The sequence below is a fragment of the Pangasianodon hypophthalmus genome, chromosome 17 (assembly GCF_027358585.1).
Source record: "Pangasianodon hypophthalmus isolate fPanHyp1 chromosome 17, fPanHyp1.pri, whole genome shotgun sequence".
Lineage (NCBI taxonomy): Eukaryota > Metazoa > Chordata > Actinopteri > Siluriformes > Pangasiidae > Pangasianodon > Pangasianodon hypophthalmus.
This window is the reverse complement of record NC_069726.1, coordinates 20,873,087-20,896,043: the sequence shown is the minus strand read 5'-3', so window position 1 is coordinate 20,896,043 and position 22,957 is coordinate 20,873,087. Positions and strand designations below refer to the sequence as shown.

General features: G+C 37.9%; 2 protein-coding genes across 5 annotated transcripts; one reads left to right on the top strand and one right to left on the bottom strand.

The window, feature by feature from the left end:
- Window positions 1-10,647: 10,647 nt before the first annotated feature.
- Window positions 10,648-18,929, bottom strand: pcyox1 (prenylcysteine oxidase 1). Of its 4 annotated transcripts, none has more exons than XM_053241391.1 (7): window positions 18,804-18,929; window positions 16,886-17,030; window positions 16,343-16,549; window positions 14,988-15,162; window positions 14,418-14,629; window positions 14,096-14,248; window positions 10,648-13,650 (listed from the first exon to the last, which is right to left on the bottom strand). In XM_053241391.1, the coding sequence occupies exons 2-7, from the start codon at window positions 16,995-16,997 to the stop codon at window positions 12,980-12,982; spliced, it is 1,530 nt and encodes a 509-aa protein (XP_053097366.1). In that variant the 5' UTR covers window positions 16,998-17,030; window positions 18,804-18,929; the 3' UTR covers window positions 10,648-12,979. The 4 variants fall into 4 exon arrangements, with proteins under 4 accessions (XP_053097366.1, XP_053097365.1, XP_053097364.1 ...); XM_053241390.1 differs by having other exon boundaries at window positions 16,886-18,338; window positions 18,674-18,812; XM_053241389.1 differs by lacking the exon at window positions 18,804-18,929 and adding an exon at window positions 18,674-18,801.
- Window positions 18,930-19,068: 139 nt separating this feature from the next.
- Window positions 19,069-22,875, top strand: fam136a (family with sequence similarity 136 member A). Its single transcript, XM_053241393.1, has 3 exons — window positions 19,069-19,554; window positions 21,358-21,498; window positions 22,299-22,875. Exons 1-3 carry the CDS (start codon window positions 19,468-19,470, stop codon window positions 22,485-22,487), a joined length of 417 nt encoding a protein of 138 aa, XP_053097368.1. The 5' UTR covers window positions 19,069-19,467; the 3' UTR covers window positions 22,488-22,875.
- Window positions 22,876-22,957: the final 82 nt, after the last annotated feature.

The following is a 22,957-nucleotide window of genomic DNA, read 5'->3' as shown; positions in this document are numbered from 1 at the left end:
TTTCTGGCCCACATTCGCAGCAGCAGCACTGCAGTCTGACGCTGCGGCCCAATAAAACCAACAAACAGCTTCTCCGACAGTCTCAACCCAAACCACCGAGCCAAAAAAGCACTGTCTGAGTGCTGAAAATAAAATCACTGACAATGTGGAACACATTGGTTTTTATACGTGTGGGTGTTTAAATAACTGGACATTAAAGGATTTTTGTTTTTTTCCAATTTACATTTCCTTAATTTAGGTTTTGAGTTCCCCATGAGCACAGAAACATTTAAAAGACGAGAAGATGCAAAGCCTAAATTCTCTTCCTGTGTAACATGGCGAGCTTTTTTTTTTTTTTATTTTTTTATTTTGGTCTTCAAGATTTTATAGCTGCTGTAACACAAATACAGAAACCATGTTGTTTTGTGGACGTCCCACAACATTAAACATATTCATAAATGGATAAATAGTAGTGTAATTGTTGCCAAATTACTGCAGTATAAGAGGAATAAAGCACTTCAGGTTGTGCTGTTATAAGAAAATAATCAGGGGTAGTAACAGTACCTCACTTTCACACTGCGATTTCACATCACACCATAGCACTGTTGATTATATTCCTCTAATAGCACACCCCCAAGTGTTTTATTCCTTCACATTCACATTCATACATAAAAATTAAAACAAAAAGACATATTTAGGGTCCAAAAGAAGCTGAACCAGGACTGACCATGAACAGAACAATGTCCACCTTTTTAAGTGCTCATTAAATTCAGACCAAACTACATCAGTCCTGGATGTTTAGTCGAGACTCAGTGGGATGTTTTGTGAAATTTCATCATCTCTTCTTTAGCTTTATGTAATATATTAGCCATTTAACTTTCCATCTCAGCTTTATTATTGTATTTTCTGTACGTACCTGCATGCTTAAGCACCTCGATGTCAAACCGTTCTGCAAACAGAAACAGAGTTAACAATTTCACAAAGCCATCAGTCTGGTGTGTGTAAACAGCTAAATCCAGCCTCGGCAGAGTAAACTGCTAAAACCATGGCTCACTTTTTCTTTTCTTTTCTTTTTTTTTCTCTGTAACACCATCTGTGTGTATGCAGGACTGACGGAGTGGTGAGGCTTCCACTCACTGAGCGGTAACGTTTACAGGAGGCCTCAGGTCTACCACCATGTATTAAAGCACAAGTATTTCATTTTTAACTGCATGTCTGTTAATAACAGATATAATAATATAATCACATAGGTAATATGTAAGCCTCTTTTAAAATTAAACATAAATTAAACAGAGAAGTGATGGCAGTCTGAGATTTCACTCCAGTGCTATTTTAATCTTCACCACAGTTTAGTTTCCTAATCAGTGAGCGTAGTTAAAGTTTGTACTGATTAGATATCAGGGTCATATTTATAACTCATTCAGCTTATGAAGAGGTGATGTAATTGAATAAGAGTTATATTTGAGAAGGGTTATAATGTACAATATGCAATAAAATATGTTTTCAGTTTATTTCAAATGATGATGTGATAAAACTAAGTCCCTTCGTCCTAAGTCAGTTAAATAACTAATATTATTATTGAGTCAAATATATTATTGAGTAAAATTTTCCACTTTCTTTATTATTAAAACTGGTTTTCAAAAAGAAAAATGTTTAAAGAAGATGATTCTTCTCAAAATAACAGATTTTGGATGGAATAATCTAATTATTCCATAATAATAATTAGATCATTCAATTTGTTTTATTATTCCAGATTATAGGAGTCTAATAATAAAAATTGGACCAATGAAAATTGTTCAAACCTGTGACACTGCATAGCTTCACACTGTAACTTTATTCAACTTTTATTCGATTTCTTTTAGATTAAAATGACCCATTTTCAATTTGTACTAAAAGAGGCGCAATATTAAAAATAAAATCATGTTATATTACATAGATGGTGTTTCATTTTCAAGCCAAAGTGAAATAAAAGTGATCATTAAAACTGTAAATCTGAATAAGAAAGTGTTAATGGCGTCCCATGCACTCTATCTTTTACTTTCCCACCTACACATGCACTTTTCCCATAATTCAGTATTGTTATTTATTAGAAGATAAGATATATTAAAAATAAAGTATTTTTTGCTATAAAACATGCCTCTGGAAATTCATTACAAAAGTTATCCCTTTGTTTTATCAGTGTTTTAGGCTTATCTTTAGTTCCAGTTACACACTTTCGCCCTCTGGATGGCTGTGAGTGGTTACTACACATCACTTCCTCACCTTCTGCCTCCTCACTGTCTTCTTCCGCCATGTCTGAGGAAATAAAACCATGTTTTTATTATATTCCACACTCTATTAAAAAAAAAACCCAAAAAAACCAAACCACTACTCTTACCCAAAGTCTGTGCTCGCACTTCTGCTCTGGCTTCAGTTCCTTCATCTGTCAATCAGACACTCTGGTTACATTCCCATCACACACACACACACACAGCTAACACATTTAAAGCACTTTCCCCATGACGGAGGCTATATGAGACTGATATTAAAGATATAGTCTAGTTAAAAAGTCAAATTCACACAATTGTCTCCTCACTCAAAATGTGAAAGCTTAGCAAAGACATGTTTGGTGTCTGATGTTTGTATTTTAAGTGTTGCTTTGTGTGCCACTGTATGGAAATCTGTCAAAAAATATTTTCTGTACATTTCAGCCTCTTCACTAATATCCCACAGGTTCACTCATGTGGTTTAGGATACAGTCAGAGTTACTGTACGTCTAAAAACATGAACAAAATGTCACTGTGTATGTTGCTGAATACCGGAATGTTACGGAGGCGGCCATCTTGGAGAACCAGACTCTCTTTATATATATATATATATATATATATATATATATATATATATATATATATATATATATATATATATATATATTTTAACAATAACCGTTTGTTGAATCTAAAGTCTAAATGTGAACTTTTGCTGCTATTTAACTAATTCGAGATGATTATTAAGGTCAGAGTTTCCCAACCTGGTGGCTTTGCAGGCTTTCATAAGACTGTGATAGAAATGAAATCACATTGGAGCAAAAGGACCAAGAACAGAAAGGTTATTTTTAGCACAGTTTTTATAATTTATCAAAACATATACTGAAACATCACAGAGCTATATATGAATGTATTTTAAAGGTGCATTAGGTAAGATTTGGAAGAAAAAAAAATAGCTCTCTAATGGTTCAATGGATGGAGTTGAATAAGATCTGAATGATTCCATGTACACCAAGCTCCGCCCCCAAAACTTATAACTTATGGCTCAACTAGAATTAGCATTCTAACTAGATTTACCATTAGCAAGAACTGTCATGACATGACCTTCAAATGCACTCAGAGTTCAGCTGCCTGAAAGCCCAGTTACAGCTCTATAAACATGTAGCTTCTCCTCATAATGGTTTCTGTGGATGTGAAGGGACATTGGGGGCGTGTCTATAAAATGACTGACACGTGGCCATTCCAAATACAAACACACACTCCGGACCGGAAGACAGATTTCCAAACTTTTTTTTTTCTTCAGCGACATAAACTATTATCTTTTATCATTTATACATAATTTTCCACATTATTTCTACTAGTAAGAAATTAAAACTATTATGAAAATTATTGCACTTTTAAGACACGTCTCTAACTTATACATATATTTTCTTTATTAATACCTAATCTAACCAATTAAAGACAAATCCAAATAAAACAATGTAAATTTTATTTATCAATTTGGACCAGATGGACCAAGAACAGATGGTCCATTTGGTCCAAACTGTAGTATCTTTAACACAATTTTTAAACATTTTTCCAGCAAATATGATGCTCAGTGGACCTAAGTGTTCATGGTGGAATTTTCTGTAAAATTTATTTTTATAACAATTTGAAAATTGTTGTAATAAAAAGACAAAAATAGTAAAAATGATCATATATTTCACAACCTGAAAAGTAATATGCTTTAAGTAACAAGTCATTTATTTAGTCATTTATTATAAGAGTTTGACTTAATATTAGCTTACCAAAAGTCTCAAGGCTTACTAGAACCCCTGATTAAGTCTAATGATGCCATCTGAAGCAAGTGTATCAAGGTTTTTAGGTGAGTGAGACATCAGTTACTTATAATAAGACGTCCAGTTTTTTTTTTCATAAAGTATTCCTTATGAATAAAATCCTTTGCTATCATTATATCACAACACTGCATTAAAATTAAAAATTACATTTAAAGCTAAACTTTATAATTCTGAAGAAAGTAATTTCTTCCTTTTTAAAGCAATTGGATTTAATACATTGGCATTTTGAGAGAAAAGACGATATTTCAGAGTGTCCATGATGATAATATTGTTATATATACAGCATATGGTATTACTGTTAAGATGTCTTACCTTCAGTCTTCTCCTCTTTTGTACGCTGAGTCTCATCATCTCGTGTTATTTCTGTAAATATGAAATGTAGAAGGTAAATGAAAACAAAGCAGGTCATGGAAAGTCATCCCAGCTCTTATTTGATCAGCTTTAAAGGCATATCTGTAGGTTTCAGGGCCATCTGGTGGCTGTGAGGGAGTTTATACTCCACACTGTCTCACCTTCACTGACTGAAGAGACAGTGGGGTTAAACTTCTGCTCAGGCTGATCTCTTACAGCCTCTGTTAAAAAAAAAAAAAATTATACACGCTTTATTTACTATGTATAGCACCATTTATTAGCTTATAGTCAATAGAACTGAATAAAATAATAATTATACTCTGGCTTATTGTTTTATATTAATTCTCGGACATTATAAAGACAAAGATAAAGTGTGTAACTCACTCCCAAAGCAGTTGTCACGTGCCATCCCTTCCTCTGCAAGCCAATGAAGAAATATTTATAAGTTTAGATACTTATAACAGCATTATATAACTCCTTATACCACTGCTGAATGGGCGATTCTGATTGGTCAGAGGGTGTTGATTAATTTTCTGTAACAGCAGCTCTGACAGTAGTGCTGGCTGTAATTATATTAACGCACTCGTTATCATTTCTATAGTGACGCTTCACATAATCTAAGCTTATTAACAAAAAGGTTAAAAACATTAAATGATTAATATGGCGAAGATTTCCGTAAGGAGATGTTTATTTAACATTTATGGAAGGAGTCTCCAGTGTCAGTGCTTTGTAACTGCAAGTTCTCCGCCATAGGAAAGTCTCCAGGAAGAGGAAGTTCCAGTTTTTCAGTAACATGACAAGATGAATTTTTTGTATTAACTTTAAGAGAAAAAAGAGAAAATCTGGTGAGGGAATGATGTCTGTGTATTAAATGTAATTATAACTGGATAAAAAAAGTATAATGTGTTGTTCTTTAATTAATAAAAAAAAATTTAATTGTTGGTAAATTGCTGTGGCTTCATCACGTCACACCATCACTGATTATTTTCCTACAACAGCACATCCACAGGAGTTTTATTTCTCAATTAGAACAGTGCTGGTGCTAAAATATAGCTTTCTAACTAATTACCTTCTGATCCTGCTTCAGCTTCAGTCTCATCTGGAAAAAAGAGTTTCAGTTTCTCAGAGTCATGAAGCTCAATTCACAAAACCTGTACCAGATGAATGCACAAGTTTACACACCCTTAGGAGAAAATTAAGACAAAAAATCTATCATTTTCTAGCGACGAGACTTTTATTGTGCAAGTTTTTATAGATGTTCCTTCATTATCGTTTCACAAGTATGTCTCTATAAAGCGGCTGCAACTTCACATCGTTAAAGCGTAATGATTTCATATCAAATCAAATCATACCTGATTTCTGCAGGTCACTAATCTCCACTGAGTAAAAAAAAAAAAAGAAAGATAAAGTTAAAAGTGCTCATCATTAGAGTTGAATCTATAGCAAGTGGTTTTTATGTAGAAACAGTGTTACCTCTCTCATCGGACACATCCTCCTTCGCAGCAACATCCAGGGACGCAGAAAACACTGCAAATATCAGAAACATCAGAAAAAGCTCTGCAAAATCTGCATGACATTAAATCCACTGAGGTCAACACGGTTCAACATGACAAAATCATTCATAGATCACGTCTGTTTACTTAAATTTGCGTTTTATAAAGTCTAGTACAATATAAGAATCATAAACTAGTGAGAGAATAAGTCAGAACAGTGTATTGGATGTAAAACTACTAAAGACAGGACTCTGAAATTTTATTGAAATTTCAAAATATAATTTCGTTTAAATTAGAGGAACGTTTTGGGAAAAAAATCAAATGTTTTCCTGTTACTCAAATGCAGTCGATCAGCCAGAACATAACAGATTTCTGACATTCGCTTCCTCATCGTTGATGCTGACGTAGATAGCAAGTGTTGGAGGTCTCAAACCACGTCCATTCCTTAAGTGATGTTGCACAGAATTGATTTAAAAAAGGCTAAATCTAGAACGCTGAAGTGTTTTTCAGTTAGTCTGTCTGCAAAATCCTCTTTTTTCCCCACTTTTGGAAGTGAAGAACCAGTAATTGCCTAAAAGCCATTTGAGGAACAATTTGTTTAACAGCGGAGGTTATGACTTACTGCAATCTATAAACATGAACGAAACATCAGAGTCTAGTTGAACACTGTAATGGTATCATGGCGGCCATTTTGAGCATCCAGAATCACTTCTTTTGTTTTCTTTTTTTAAACCAGAATTTAGGTATCATTGTGGCTTCCTAGGTCCAGTATGGAAAATTGGAATTGCATCAGAAACTGGAAGGTGACGTGGAATGCAAATTAATTTGACAAATTTATTTCAAGAACTTGTAAACACAGATTATCTACAGATTGTTATAGAACTGAGATTACATTGTTTATCACAGTCATTTGAAGCAAATATAGGAAGATTTGGTCGAGTATTTACGGAAATGATTCGGAGTGCATGCCAGTAGGTTATCTTTGGAGCTCCAAAGACTAAATCTGCACCAAATATGTGTAAAAGTGTGTATATTTGTTTTTCACTTATTGATTCCTTTTTCTAATTAAAATTCTTTAATGCCTCAACTTTTGATTAAAACATTTACGCCACAGCACTCTCGAATCTGATTGGTCAGGAGGTGTTGATTAATTTTCTAGAACAGCAGCTCTGACAGTAGTGCAGCTGCAAATCACAGCTTTATATACATTAATGCACTTCTTCTAACGCCTTATCGTTTCTATAGTAACGACTCACACAGGGATACTTCACATTAATGGATAAAAAAATGTGTGTAATTGATGTGGTGAAGTTTTTTGTCAGGACATGTTTATTTAACATTTATGGAAGGAGTCTCCAGTGTCAGAACTTTGTAATAGTCGGAGTTAAAGCTGCAAAAATTCAAGTTTTCCGTTACAGGGAAGTCTTCCAAAGAAAGAGAGAGAGAGAGAGAGAGAGAGAGAAAGGCTGGTGAGGCAATGACTGTTTATAGCTGATATAACATGAAACAGGAATTATTTTCTCTTTTAGACGTTCCACAATATTAAATGTAACTATAAACGGATAAAAAGTATGACGCATCATTCTTTTAAAGAAATGAAAAAAAAAACAAAAAACAAAAACAGTTGTAATCGTTGGAAAATTGCTGTGTTATAAGAGGAATAAAATGGTTCAGGATAGTGATAGTTTCTACCACAGCACAACACACAATGTTTACAGTTTATTATTATTTTTACTAGTTTAGAGTACATTTATAATTTTGTATAATTTTACATCATATTTTGTCTGAGTTTAATGTTTATGGTTTGTTGTTTTTTGTACTAGTTAGTTAGTTGAATAAAACAAGAATTTCACTGTATATAAATGCTTACAGCTTACTTTATGCACCTGACAATAAAAACTTGGAATTGTTTTATTCCTTAATTAAGTTTATTTCCTATTCTCATATGCTCATCAATCATTAATTAAGGAACTCAAATAACTGTGGATCAGTGAGTCAGTATCATCTCTTACCACTCTGACACCCGGCGAGCGCCACTAGAAGCAGGACAGGAACAGCGGCTCTCATCTCGGAGGGATTAGATCAGGATGAAGGCTTGCTGAAGGATGATGATGATGGTGATGGTGATGATCTCTGTTGTTGTTAGATCTCTGGATCGCTCAGTTGGGGTTATTATAGCGCCGCTGGGCATCACATGCTCGGTGTGACCAGACGGCACGTCCTGCTCTACCTGCCACAAGCACAGAGCAGCATTATCTCAGCGCTGAACGAGCTCCATTGTCCCGGTCAGATGTCTCGCTGTGGTGCGGGCCGGAGACTGGTGTGCGCTTGGAGAGAGGGGATGTTTTGGAGGGCGCGCTGCCAAAAGGGAAGGTCCTTTCCTTTCTGTAGTGAACGAGTGAACACTCCTAAATGATCAATATTGACCTGGGGTTAAGAGGATGGAGATGAGGAGCGCTGTTTCAGTAAACACAGCACTGATGTCATTGGAGCTGAAGTGGAAAATTTATCACTAGGATTTTTAGACATGCTCATGCAAATATTTCTGATGAAAAATAAAACGCCAGGGCTGACGATTTGCCTTGTAGTTTCATTTAATTTGTATTTTAATTATGCAAAATATTTAGTATTGAAATGCACTGAAGATTAATAAGCTGACAATTTTGTGCCAGAGACCAAACAAACAAGCACTAAGAGTAATGCAATATTATGCATAAAGCAAAAATTCATGAGATAAATACCAATACCAATATCAGTGTGCATTTATACAGGAACATATCACAGCGATGCTGAGCCTGAATATCCGAAAATAGCTTCCCTTCAGTATAATTTAAAAATATAATAGCATCGTAGACCATATGTGGTGTTTAGAAAAATAGTGACTTTTTATTTATTAGTGGTTTGGTACATGATTCTAAAAATTGTGAAAAAATGTGATGAAAATACAGTGTCATAAATGACATGCATTTATTTAATGCTTTTTTCCAACGTCAAGCATCACAATGCTCATTCACGTACAATGGATATAAAAAGTCTAAGCAACCCTGTTGAAACGGCAAGTTTTTGTGATGTAAAAAAATGAGAAAAGATAAATCATGTCAGAAATTTTCCAACCCTCAATGTGAAATTACAACGTATAAAAATTGATTGAAAAACAATCAGAAACTTTATTTAGGGGAAAAAATCTTACAATAAGCCAGTTGCCTAAGTGTGCTGAAAGGTGAAATTCCCTTCTGTTTACTAGCAGAAAACCTGAAGGTTTTTCACTAAAATCAGCATTTATTTGTAGCTATTCATGATTCCCTCCATCTTAAAACCCCAGTTCTGGCTGAAGAAAAGCAGCCCTAAAGCATGATGCTGCCACCACCATGCTTCACCATCGGTATGGTGTTCTTTTGGTGATGTGCTTTTTTTTTTTTTTTTTTTTTTGCACCGAACATGTGATTGGTTCATTCTGAACACAGCCACATCCCCAATTATAAAAGCGTGTGCACACTTATGCAACCAGGTTATTGTAACGTTTTTATTTTCCCTATTTTTCCCTAAAATGTTTCTGATTGTTTTTCACTTAATTTTTATATGTTATAATTTCACACTGAGGGTGGAAAAGTTCTGACATGATTTATCTTGGTTTCAATTTTTTACATCACAAAAACTTGCTATTTTAACAGGAGTGTGTAGACATTTTGTATCTATTATAAATAAATAAATAGGAAACATTTCCTTAAATTAAAACTAAAAAGACTAGAACTTAAACATTTAAATATTTAAATGCTTTTTTGGCCATTGAGTGTATAAATATTATAAAAACCTGAATAGCATTTTATCAGTGAATTTTATTCCAAATGAAATCCATTAAGACTGGTGTGATCATCCTGTAGTTACAGAAATCAAAAACCTGCATGAATAAACAAAAAAAGATTTATATTGTGGGACCTTGAACTGAATAGTGAAACTGAACTTACTCCTCAAACTGTCTGAATTTCTTGAGTTTCTTCCTGAACACACATCATGCTGGGAAAAAAGGAGCAACAAGGCAAGAATGTGTAATAAAGTGGCCAGTGAAATGAACGTACAGGTTTACGTCACAGACGCTACGCAGCGTCATACGTGGGTAAAACTCCCTTAAATAAAAGTTACAGAAGTCTCACACGCCGTTATCTATTGTTAATGTTTTATTGGATGCGAACAGTGAACCATTGTATTCAACATCTTTTTTTTCTGAACTCTAACAAACTTTTTTTTTTTAACTTCAAGACTAAAATGAATACAAATCACACCCTTGTTAAAACATAATCCACATAATAGACACTCAGTGCTGTAGACACTCCCTGGTAAAAAAAGAAATAAGAACACAAACGGCTTCTTTTTGTGTATTTTAACACTGAGTGTTGTTTCATACTGATACAGTGTGTTATAGAAAGAATTGAATACATTTCTGGCACTTTAGTTCAGTTCAGGAAAAACAACGTGGGAACCATTACTGTTAAATTACGACTGATCTGTTGTTTATACATTATAATTTTAGTTTTATTTCATTACAAAAACTATAATTCTCAAGCAGTGGTCACACTGGACCTTCTCTCTGCTACACCCTTGGAGAAAAAGGTCCATTTCACATACAATCACGTCCTTTATACCTTCGGTTAGAGGACATTTACGACGTACTGATCATTCAAAACTCATTAAGGGTAAAAATAACTGGAAGAAAAAAAAAATCAAAAACAGGGTGGTATGATATTTGTTGTTTTTTTTTTTTTATCTGTTTATAGTTACTTTTTGTGGAACGCCCACAACACAAAACGAGTTAGTTCCTGTTATCACTTACGTCATAACAGCTATAAACAGTCGTTCCTTCACTTTAGCTGTTACTACAGAAACATTATTAGATGTATTGGAAGAAGTGATTTGCCTTGCAGTAGGAAATACAGTCAGAGCTGCTGTTATAGAAAATTAATCAACACCTGACCAACATCTGACCAATCAGACTCGAGATTTGGGAAACAAATGGAAACAAAGGTTCACCTATACAGCAGTTTATTCTGATAGTGTTGTGATTCAGTGTGGTTCAGTGAACAGCTAATGCTATTTTTTGCAACTGTGGAAAAAGATATCAAGAAGACAAAAGTGTCATGTGACCACTAGTCTAGGTATTAATTAGTATTTAATCAATTTTGATTTTTTTTTTATTATGAAGTCCCGCCTTTCTTTTGTGAGTTTTAAAGGTAAGGTTAAATTTGATGAACTGCCAGCGGAAGCTGGTTTGATATCTGCATCCTTTCATGTGTTTTACATGAATCTGCATTTTTTAACAGATAAATGACTATTAAAAACAGAGCATTACTGCATCTTAAGACATCAGAAAACACCCCCTCGACTCTAAATTCCTCCACGAGAACTCCGGACGGTCTCCTCAAGTCCGAGTTCAGCAAGTGACATCAAAGCAACATGGCTGCTCACAGCATCAGCGGTAAACAAAGTAGCACTTAGATCAATCAACATACAGACATATTCGCTTGTTAACTCTATAACACTGACTATACAGAAGTATAATAAAGAAGTAGTGCAGCACATTTACACTTTGGGGTGACACAGTTTGCAATTTTGGAATCAGAAGAATATCTTTGATGGTTATGAATGTTGTGGATTATAACCAGCTATTTGCAAATGTCTAGTTGTATAATTGTATTTCTTAGTAAGGATTGTTTTTAAATTAATGCTTAACATCTCAGCAAAACATCTCGAAAAGTCAAAAACAAATTTACGTATCTAGAAAACGCATAAATCAACACGGCCACTGTAGCTTACTTTTCAGTAAAAGCAGAAGCAACACAGGGGAAGTGGTTAAAAAATGGCCTTATAGCGTGACCAAACAACAAGGTTAAAAGGTCATCTGTGCGGATTCTTGCTTTTATTAACCGGTGCTTGTGTATATTAAAGGAGTGTTTCGCTGCAAGTCCATCAGGCCAAGAGGAAGTTCATTAGAAATCACTTAAAAAGGATTTTGCAGTGTTTCATCTAATCTGTATTATAAAGTGTTTGTTTAGTAAGATAAGTAATATAAAGTAGAATGAAAGTGGCCTGAGTATTTCACCCAAAGCATTTTAGCCCTTATAGACTACCTCCTCTTTACAAATTAGTATCACTTACTAAACTTAAAAACAGTCCATGGAGGCAATACATTCCAATTTCTTCTGTCTTATTATACTGATCTACAAGGATGGTGTGAAGAACCTGAATATTTGAGTTGGTTACATAGGTGTTTGTTTGTCTATCTGTTATTTGGAAGCTTCGTCTTTACCTTCCTATTCCTTATATGTAAACCATGTGGAGGATGAAACGAAAGTAAAAACCTCTCATTCATTCAAACAGATGCCCTATGAACCTTCACTTACAACCCTATTATTAGCGGTTGACACTATATTATCCACAGTATGTGGACACTCGAGTTCTTCCACTCCAACTTTGGCAAACCATGTCTTCCTGGAGCTCGCTTTGTGCACAGGGATATCGTCGTGTTGGAACAGGTTTGCGTTCCAGTGAAGAGAAATCGTAATGCTACAGAATATGTAAAGACATCACATGCATTGTGCGCTTCTAACTTTGTGGAACCGGTTTAAGGAAGAACCACACAGGGGTGTGATGGTCAGGTGTCCACAAACTTTTGGCCATATAGTGTATACTGCTTCAGTGCAAAAACTAAATGATGACTGACAGCAGCTGGGTAAGGGGAGGGAATTATTTAGGTCGAACACCATGTAGTAGGACACCAGGACCAACGTCCTGTAGCTTTATCTCTAAAAGACTTCTCTAGTGTTGGGAAAGAATTTTAAAGTTGTCTTTATAAGTCAACTTTCTTCTAAGAAAGTCCAAGAAACTAATGATTTGCTGAAAAACAACAGAAAAGAAATTAGAATGGAAAGCCTCCTTGGATGTTATGATAATTAGCATCACCTTTTTCATCAAATTAAAAACACCACACACACACACACACACACACACACAATTCACTCAAACAGCCAGTGGAGTGTAGATTTCAAGATTCTCATTGGTAAAAGTGCCTCTTGCATCTCTACAGCTCCCCCCGGAGGCGAGCGTGCAGATCCTCCTGATCCACCTTCGACGTGTCTCCGTGCCAGCGATGGCTGGCGAGCAGCGCTGCGTTTCGCGCTGAGAGGGCGCTCATCTCCATCGACGACGCTGCCCACTCAATGGGGTTGAGGTAATAGAGGTTGTGGTGGAGGATGAAGCTTGGAGCTTGACGCTCTGGCGCTCTGTATGAAGGACACGCCAGCCAGCTCTTCTCCACGACACGCTCTCGTGAGACGAACAGCATCCTCAGCTGCTCCTCCGTCAGGGGCTCGGTAGAATAAACCTTCCACACTGCTGGCTGGCTGGCCGGAGGGCGTGAGTAGCCTGGCGTGATGTGGACAGGGTCCAGGAAGTTCAAGCTGGCGATGCCCAGATTCTCATTTTCCGTCATTAAAATGTCAGAGACGAAAAACTCGCTCGGATTCCGTCTGGCGTCCAGGTAGGAGACGTTGAGACGCCCGAGCACTAGCGTAGTCACTATCTGGTGGTAGGCCCCGGGAAAGTGTGAAGGCAGGGAAGGAGAGAAGCCTGAGAAACTGATATCAGACAAACCCTGGTGGAGGGGCGTGGCCAAAACCACAATGTCGTAAAGGGAGTGGGCGGAGCCAGAATCACCAACGTAGTTCACTTCATAAAAGTTTGCGATGGTGCCTGATTGTAGAAGCAAAGAGGTACAACAAAGGGGAAGTCAGGGGGATTTTCTGAATATACAGTTGTGTGTTTTCATGCCCTCAGGACAAAATTAAACATTTATTTTAAAGAAACAAGACATGATTTTAAACATGTTTATGAATTAATGCTAAGATATTAAAAATAAAAACCAAACCCACAAAATTATACATCAGTTCAGAAGTTTGTCCCCATCCTTCAGAGTTAGATGTGAATATTCTCTAATAACTTACATTTCTGTTACATTATAATGATAATGTAGCTAAATCTATGAAGACTGTGATGATACTAAATGTCTTGAGTAAAATTTCTGTCACTATATTCGACAGCTGAATCATCCATGTCTTCAAAATCTGAATCTCTGTCAGTCACTGGTCACCTGAACTAAGCGTGGATTTTCTCATAGCTGATAAAAAGAGAGCTGTACCGCTTTTAGAGGGCCTCGTTTTGATAGCGATGTTGGTCACACGTGCTGGAATGAGTTCGGCTTTGCTGTGATACAGAAGCCCAGAGCAGACTCTCTTATTACCTCCATCCACAGCCCAGAGGCCCGAGTCAGCGCACGACAGGGCCACGGAACCTGCGCAGGAGAAATTACTGTACAATGCGGTTTCATCTGGACTATCATACTATTATATAATGACAAATACTAGGAAAGACTACAAAATCTACAGCAACACTCAAGGCAACCAATCCTTGCCTAACGCTAAAGGATATGTGTAAAAGCGTCATGGTTTGCGCAGACGTACCAACAAAGGCGTGCAGGCGAACGCTCTGGTGGTAACTAGCACGTGATATCGGGGTGACGATTTCATTGATGAAGGCCTGAGAGAAGCCCTGAGCCAGCATGGCCTCTTCCAGCGTCTGGTTGAGCAGAGCGAGAACCTCGTCGCCGCCCATGGCATGCAGCAGTCGCTCAACGCTCGAGAACGAGTAGCCGAACTGCTGGTACTGATAAATCCTGCCAGGACGAGACGACTGCATTAAAGAAACGGTTCGGCGAGAAACGTTCCTCTTACCAAAAGGAACACTGGCAGCATCTTCCTACAGTAAAAGTAACCTGATAAAATGGTGTCTAAACAGTTAGTTTAATATCAGCATCAGTACCAACAAGAACCAAAAAGTATGTTCTCATCCTCAATCTGAAGAAAATGAAATCAGTACATTCCTACTAACAAATAACGGAAGTCAGTCTCACCAGAATGTGGCTGCTGAAGCCTGGACCTGAAGCTAATCATCACAGTATATAGTGTATAGTATACAGACAGTGGAGATATATTTAAGGACTGCGCCTTATATTACAGATGAGAATGATTCACCTCATGACCTTGTCCAGAATCCCCTCCACCCACATGTGCATGCGAAGTGAGTTGAAGCCGTAGTGCCACAGCATGCGCAGGAAGTTCACGATGAACCAATCGCTCTCCTCGAACATCAGACCCTTCCCGTCAAAGATGGCCATTTTTGAAGGGACTCCAGCACGAAATGACAGACCTGATGGAGAAGCCGAGAACTTCAGTATTCAGTACGATCATTAGATTGAACACAGCAACAAAAAAAAAAAAAAAAAAAGGAGAAAAAGAGATAGAGACTGTTCCATAACTGGCAACTGAAATTCTGTTTTTAAGATGCTGGAATGAAACATCTGGACAGCAACAATCATGATCAGTGATGATAATCATAAGTGTGTGATTTCACTTTAACAATCAGTTCGTTTTAATGTTTGTATTTTTTTTCATATAAATACAAGCAGACATCGCTACACTGTGTAAGTTGCAGCACCTTCTATTTTTGGGAAAAATCGTTTTTATTTTATTTTTTTCTGATAAGTGTGTGGCACACTGGGAAAACCTGTCGGACGCTGCCGAGGCTAAATTCTAGAAAACAGCAAAAAAACAAGTAGATCTCAATGCCGACGGGGACGCCTCCGCCTCCGCCACCTATGTGAAGGAAGCTATTAAAGAAAAACTATTTCAGACATTTGACCTTGCTGTGACCTTTAACTCGGACAGATGCATGGATGGACACACGGATGCACCGACAGCAAAAAGTCTTTGACAGCCAGAAAATCACCCTGAACATGAAGGTGCTATCTATATATCTATAGCTATATAAAATCTTTATAAAATCTTTTAATCCATATAAAATTTTACAAACATTCAACGACTCGTTCTTGAGATATCGCACTAATGAGAATCGCTTACTCAGTGGCAGAGGCACAAAAAGACAAAAAATGGGCCGAAATCACGTTTTACTGACTACAACATACTTTGAAACATCAACATAAAACATACATCATACATCTTTTTAAACTTGCCTAGGCTGTCTTCCTGAAAAGATCACAGTGTAAGGGGCAACAACGTGAGCTTAAAAAACTCAAAAGATGTCTAAAACCTTGCTAGCCAAGCATGATTTCCCCACACAGTGAAGGTCACGCTATGATCACGTGTTTGGATAGCTACAAGATGCAGCGAAATGGACATAAGCCTAATCGGTTCTTTGTTGTAAATCAGACCCTGGGTCTGAAAATGTCCGCCATGCTACTGCACTGAAATCTTTAAAGGCTGATTTCTCCCTTTTTACCATGTGAAGGGTTTTCTGATTGAGGGTTTTCCTTAACGACAAAATTGTGTGTGTATGAGTGGGTATGTAATTCAAATCAATCGAAACTCGCCTAGTCTATCCACAAAGTGCTTCATATGCAAATTAAGCGGGTGTATCAGGGAGCCTCCCGTTTCATAATCATGTCCGTCAATGTTCTCCGTAGCGAGACGTCCTCCGACAGTGCCTGCTTCGTACACATCGATCTTGACGCTGGGTCCAAACTCCTGCCTGAGAAAATAAGCTGCTGATGTTCCTCCAATCCCAGCTCCGACGATGGCTAAAAGCAGTGAAGCAAAACCACAGTCAGTAAATATTTATTCAGAATATAATATAATGCGCAGGAGTCTTACAGCTGAGCTGAATGAACGTTTCTCAATGATGACTACAGTGGAAAGAAGAACTGAATGCAGTTCTTCTTCTTTTTGACAGAAAAGCTTTCCGGTGACATGGATGTTCACTATAGCTCCAGAACAAAACTACAGAAGCAAATATCAGACAACAAACATACCCTGACTGATGGATGACTATATGGTCTAAGATTAAGGGCTTCATGATGTGAAGTGTATTGAACAGCGTCACTCTACATGATTAAATAGGAAAAAAACTTGCTTACCAATTTTCTTTGGAGGTTCTCGTTGCTCAGAGGCAGAGGCTAGACCCTGCTGTCCAGCCTGACAAAGCACAAGGAACAGAAGAGCCTTGAACGCTAGGGTTCTCATAGACATGATGAGGGTTTAGATCTTCACAGGTATAAGCACCTGAGAGGGAAAAAAAAGGAGAAAAGCAACATGCAAATCAGTGCAATGTGAACTCCTGGATGTCACTGCAATGTGAACTCCTGGATGTCACTGCAAATCAGTGCAATGTGAACTCCTGGATGTTACTGCAAATCAGTGCAATGTGAACTCCTGGATGTCACTGCAATGTGAACTCCTGGATGTCACTGCAAATCAGTGCAATGTGAACTCCTGGATGTTACTGCAAATCAGTGCAATGTGAACTCCTGGATGTCACTGCAATGTGAACTCCTGGATGTCACTGCAAATCAGTGCAATATGAACTCCTAGATGTTACTGCAAATCAGTGCAATGTGAACTCCTAGATGTTACTGCAAATCAGTGCAATGTGAACTCCTGGATGTTACTGCAAATCAGTGCAATGTGAACTCCTGGATGTTACTGCAAATCAGTGCAATGTGAACTCCTGGATGTCACTGCAATGTGAACTCCTGGATGTCACTGCAAATCAGTGCAATGTGAACTCCTGGATGTCACTGCAATGTGAACTCCTGGATGTTACTGCAAATCAGTGCAATGTGAACTCCTGGATGTTACTGCAAATCAGTGCAATGTGAACTCCTGGATGTCACTGCAATGTGAACTCCTGGATGTCACTGCAAATCAGTGCAATGTGAACTCCTGGATGTCACTGCAATGTGAACTCCTGGATGTCACTGCAAATCGCTGCAGTGTGAACTCCTGGATGTCACTGCAATTCGCTGCAATGTGAACTCCTGGATGTCACTGCAATGTGAACTCCTGGATGTCACTGCAATGTGAACTCCTGGATGTCACTGCAATGTGAACTCCTGGATGTCACTGCAAATCAGTGCAATGTGAACTCCTGGATGTTACTGCAAATCAGTGCAATGTGAACTCCTGGATGTTACTGCAAATCAGTGCAATGTGAACTCCTGGATGTCACTGCAAATCAGTGCAATGTGAACTCCTGGATGTTACTGCAAATCAGTGCAATGTGAACTCCTGGATGTTACTGCAAATCAGTGCAATGTGAACTCCTGGATGTCACTGCAATGTGAACTCCTGGATGTCACTGCAAATCAGTGCAATGTGAACTCCTGGATGTCACTGCAAATTGCTGCAGTGTGAACTCCTGGATGTCACTGCAATTCGCTGCAATGTGAACTCCTGGATGTCACTGCAGTGTGAACTCCTGGATGTCACTGCAAATCAGTGCAATGTGAACCCCTGGATGTCACTGCAATGTGAACTCCTGGATGTCACTGCATTTCACTGCAATGTGAACTGGATAGCCTGATGAAATGTCTTATGGAGAAAAAAAAACACAACTTGTATCTTATCTGTATCAGTAGTTCAGACTTTTCCATATCAAAGGTCACAGCAACTTGATGCCATCATATAATTACACATAAATACAGTATATTCACTAATAAACTGTAACTTTACATAATAAATTAAGGCTGTTTTCAGTTTCAGTCAACAGTTAAAAACAAAAGCGTATGATTTGAGCAAATCTGACTGTCCATCTGACAAATAAAATCTCAGTCTCTTTCCCCAAGTTCCTTCACGTGCATTCAGCCAAGTTACAGTAAACTAGCTGGACAAGTTATTTAGCCTGCTAGCTAACTAACCAAACTTACCTAAATAACTACCTCTAAAGCAGAAAAATATTGTCTTTTGTTGCGCTGGGATATTCCCCAACCGCTTCCAGCAACAAACTGATTAAAACTGATCGTATTTGTACAGAATTTTAGAAGTTATTTTCCCCACCTGTATTCCAAAAATCCCGCCTCCCCTTTTCAAGGATTGGCTTGTCGTTTCTAATATGTGCACTTCGATTGGCTAGACGTTCATAGTCTGACAGCTGAACAACCAATCGCAGTGCAGGAGATAGATTCGAAGGGTGTGTGTTGGGGCGACTGTACACCGGAACTCGGGTTTATATTGTGAAAATGGCGTGTGTTTTTAGTAGTGGTGCTTGCGTAGCATTGTTATTTTTTTATTTCTATTCATATTTAATAGTTTTCTCCGTATAAAATACGTGACACAGACCCTATACAGACTATGTACGCGTTTACAGCATGGCCGAAGGAGATGCTCCACGCTCCAGGCCATTTGGAGGCGGAAATGCACCAAATACCAGCCGACGAAGAAGAAAGCAAAGGGCGGAAGTAACGTATTCCTAAATCCGGAAGCGGCATGCTGTAACCCTGTCTCACATGCCTTTGCTTTCTAAGAGGTGACCTTTCAGAATATTTATCAATAATTTAAAAAAATTAACGACATTTTGTGGGACGCAGTGAATGCTACATTGTGTTAGTTATTATTCATTTCGCTCTTACGGCATGCTAGCTTAGCTACACGTCAGGACTGGTTAGTTTTATTGACAGATCTTATATTATTCAGTAATTTATCTAGTAATAAATAAGGAATAATGGCGGAGGCGCAGCAAGCCCGAGTGCAGCACGCGGTGGAGGAGATGGTGCAGAGTCTGGAGCGGGATCACATCCGGAAAATGCAGGTAACAGCACTCACCTGGTGTGATTACTACACCCTGAGCCACTGTCCCACTGTTAGTGCTGTAATCCAGCAGAACAATCATCATCACCCTCATCATCATCTTCATCATCATCTTCATCATCATCATCATCTATATCATCATCTTCATCATCATCATCACTCTCATCATCATCTATGTCATCATCTTCATCATCACCCTCATCATCATACTCGCAACATGTCAAGAATAATGAATGATCAGATCCAGATTTTACACCTGGTCTTTAACACAGTTGAATGCAAAAGTTTGTACACCCTTCGAACAATATAAAGAACCGTGTGCTACATTTCATAGATGTTCCTTAGCAGAAATGTCAAATAGTGCATGCTGAAGAAAAATCCAAAGTGCTATCCATTTAAAAGTTTGCAGCTTCTTTGCTGTACGTGATGTAAACAGGGACGGGATGACACTATTCTTTATTTCCACCAAGAAAGCATGTGTATGCGTTCGTTTATTCGGTCATCTTTCAAACATAGAGTCAGGTCCATAAGTATTTGGACAGTGACACAATTTTTGTAATTTTATAAAACCAGAATGATGGCTAGAGAAGAGTATGGAGAAGGAAAGGAAGGACTCCTGATCCAAAGCATGCTCATCTGTTAAACATGGTGTAGGCAGTGTTATGGCATGGGCATGTATAGCTGCCAATGGAACTGAGTCACTAGTGTTTATTGATGATGTGACTGCTGATAGAAGTAGCAGGATGGATTCTGGAGTGTATAGAGCTATACTTTCTGCTCAGATTCAGTCAAATGCTGCAAAACTGGTAGGACGGCGCTTCACAGAACAGATGAATAATGATCCAAATCTTACCGCAAAAGCAACCCAAGAGCTTGGAAATGGAATGTTCTTAAATGGCTGAGTTAATCACCTGAAGTCAAACCCAGTTGACCATGCTTTTCACTTACTGAAGACAAGACTGAAGGCAGAAAGACCCACAAACAAGCAGCAACTGAAGGCAGCTGCAGTAAAGGCCTGGCAAAGCATCTCAAGGGAGGAAACTCAGCATCTGGTTATGTCCATGGGTTCCAGATTTCAGGCAGTCAATGATTGCAAAGGATTTACATCCGAGTATTAAAAATAATCCCAATATTTATGATTATGTTGGTTTGACCAGTTACTTTGGAGCCTGTGAAAATAGAGGGACTCTGTAATAAATGGCTTTAATTCCTAAATGGTTAATACAATGTTTCTGTTAAACCCCTTGAATTAAAACTGAAAGTCTACACTTCCATCACATCCTGATTGCTTTATTTCAAATCCATTGTGGTGGTGTACAGAGGCGAAATTACCAAAATTGTGTCACTGTCCAAATACTTATGGACCTGACTGTATGTAATATCCAAGCATGGACATTCATGCTCGCTTTATTTATCTAGTGGAAGATACGAACGTACTTCCAAAATTTTCCCAGATCTTCGAAAGCGATCCAAAGTAACCGAGTTGTAATGCAGTCTGATCAGCGTTGAGCATTTGAAGGTTGAGGGTTTTGCTCGAGGGCACAGCAGCGTTACCATCACCACTGAACTATCAGTTGTCAGTGAACCAGCTAATTTCATCACGGCAGGTGTATTATTACAAAAGATTAATTTATAGTGCTACCCGTATTTCCTTGTCCTGGAATCTGACTGAACCCGATTACAAAAATGCGGCCACATAGTTACACCTTGCCTACAGATACAGCTAACATGTTCTCACCTGTTTTATCGGGATAATAATATTAATCTGAATGTATCATCTGACCTGTTTAAATGTGACTTTCAGGGCCGGATGTTCCGGTGCAGTGCAGAATGCTGCGAGCGCACGACAGACTCTATGAGTCAGGTTCATGAGTGTATAGATCGCTGCCACACACCTCTGGCTAAAGCGCAGGGACTGGTCACTACTGAGCTGGAAAAGTTTCAGGTAAGTGCACAGCAGTGCGTCCATGCTGAGGCATTTGTCTGCCAGTAACACTGACATGATGTGGAAATTATTTCGAACAGTGACGTCTTACTTTAGTCATAGAGAAGAAAAAGACATTTCATAGTAAAGGTAGATATGGTGGATTGAGTTTGTGCTGTGGTGTGTTCACAAGCTCCTAATCAGTCCTTAACACTCCTAAATGTCTAACTGAGAATGTATTATCAGCTCTTTTTATCCAATCCAATGAAAGACAATCAGAATCATTTATTTTGATGAAAACGATGTGTTGATGGATAACAAACCAACAGAAGACTTCAGATGATGGAGAAACTAATCGTGGTTGTCATTTTCACACCCAGAGCTGTATGATCCAGAACTCTATATTATAATTAATATAGATTTATTATAAATGCAGTTCATGGAGATCCTCGGCTCAGCACAGAGTCACCGCGTACACAGTTCTATCAGCTTATAAATTTACAAATTTACCACATTTCATCCCCAATCAATTTCTGACTCCAACAAACCAGCAGCATGCATCAGTGCATTTCTGCAAGAAGACACTAAAAGTTTGTGAATAGTTTAAGGTTTCTTGTTTTTTTTTTTGTTTTTTTTTTTTTTGTGGCAGCTAGCACATATCCCTCATGCAAAAACAATCCCATACATCTGTAAGTGTTCAGTTAAAAATGGCACACAGATACAGTTAAATTATATAATATTTTAAAATACAATATCATTGAAACATTGTATATTTGGTAATTATTGCCATATGTCATTAATATCAACCGTTTGTCTATCAGGATCGTCTCACACGATGCACTATGCACTGCAACGATAAAGCCAAAGACCTGTTCGACTCGGGGGCAAAGGAGCCTGCAGTGCGCGCTCTCATGGATAAGTGCGTGGGCAGCTGCGTGGACGATCACCTCAACCTGCTGCCCAGTATGACACGGCGACTGAAGGAGAACCTCGAGTCTATACCACAGTGAGCAGTCCGCATTTAAACACCATCAGTGATGAATACGTGAAGGATCAGTCACAGAAAGCTCGAGCTTCATGGTGGACTTCATCATCACCGTTACTGTACTGTGTCTCGTCAGAATTAGCCTGGTATCATCCGTGTCTGCCTCAACTGCTTGTTTTTGTACCGACAATAAAACAGTTACAGTGAAATTAAACAATCTGGTTGTTTGAATCTGTAGTGTGAATGCACACGGAAAGATCCACTAAATATTTTGCGTTAAAATTGTCAAAAACGTTTATCAGACTTACAGAAAAAATATGAATGCTGAACAAAATTGACCATAACAGTTGTGCTGTGTTCATTTTTAAGCTTAAAAACAAATATGCTGAAATATAAAGTTGAAATTTTATTGTGGTGTTTGTCTTTTGCATGCAATTTATCAAACTGGATACGAACAAATTTATTGTCGGTTGTTTGTGTAAAAAAATGTTCCTG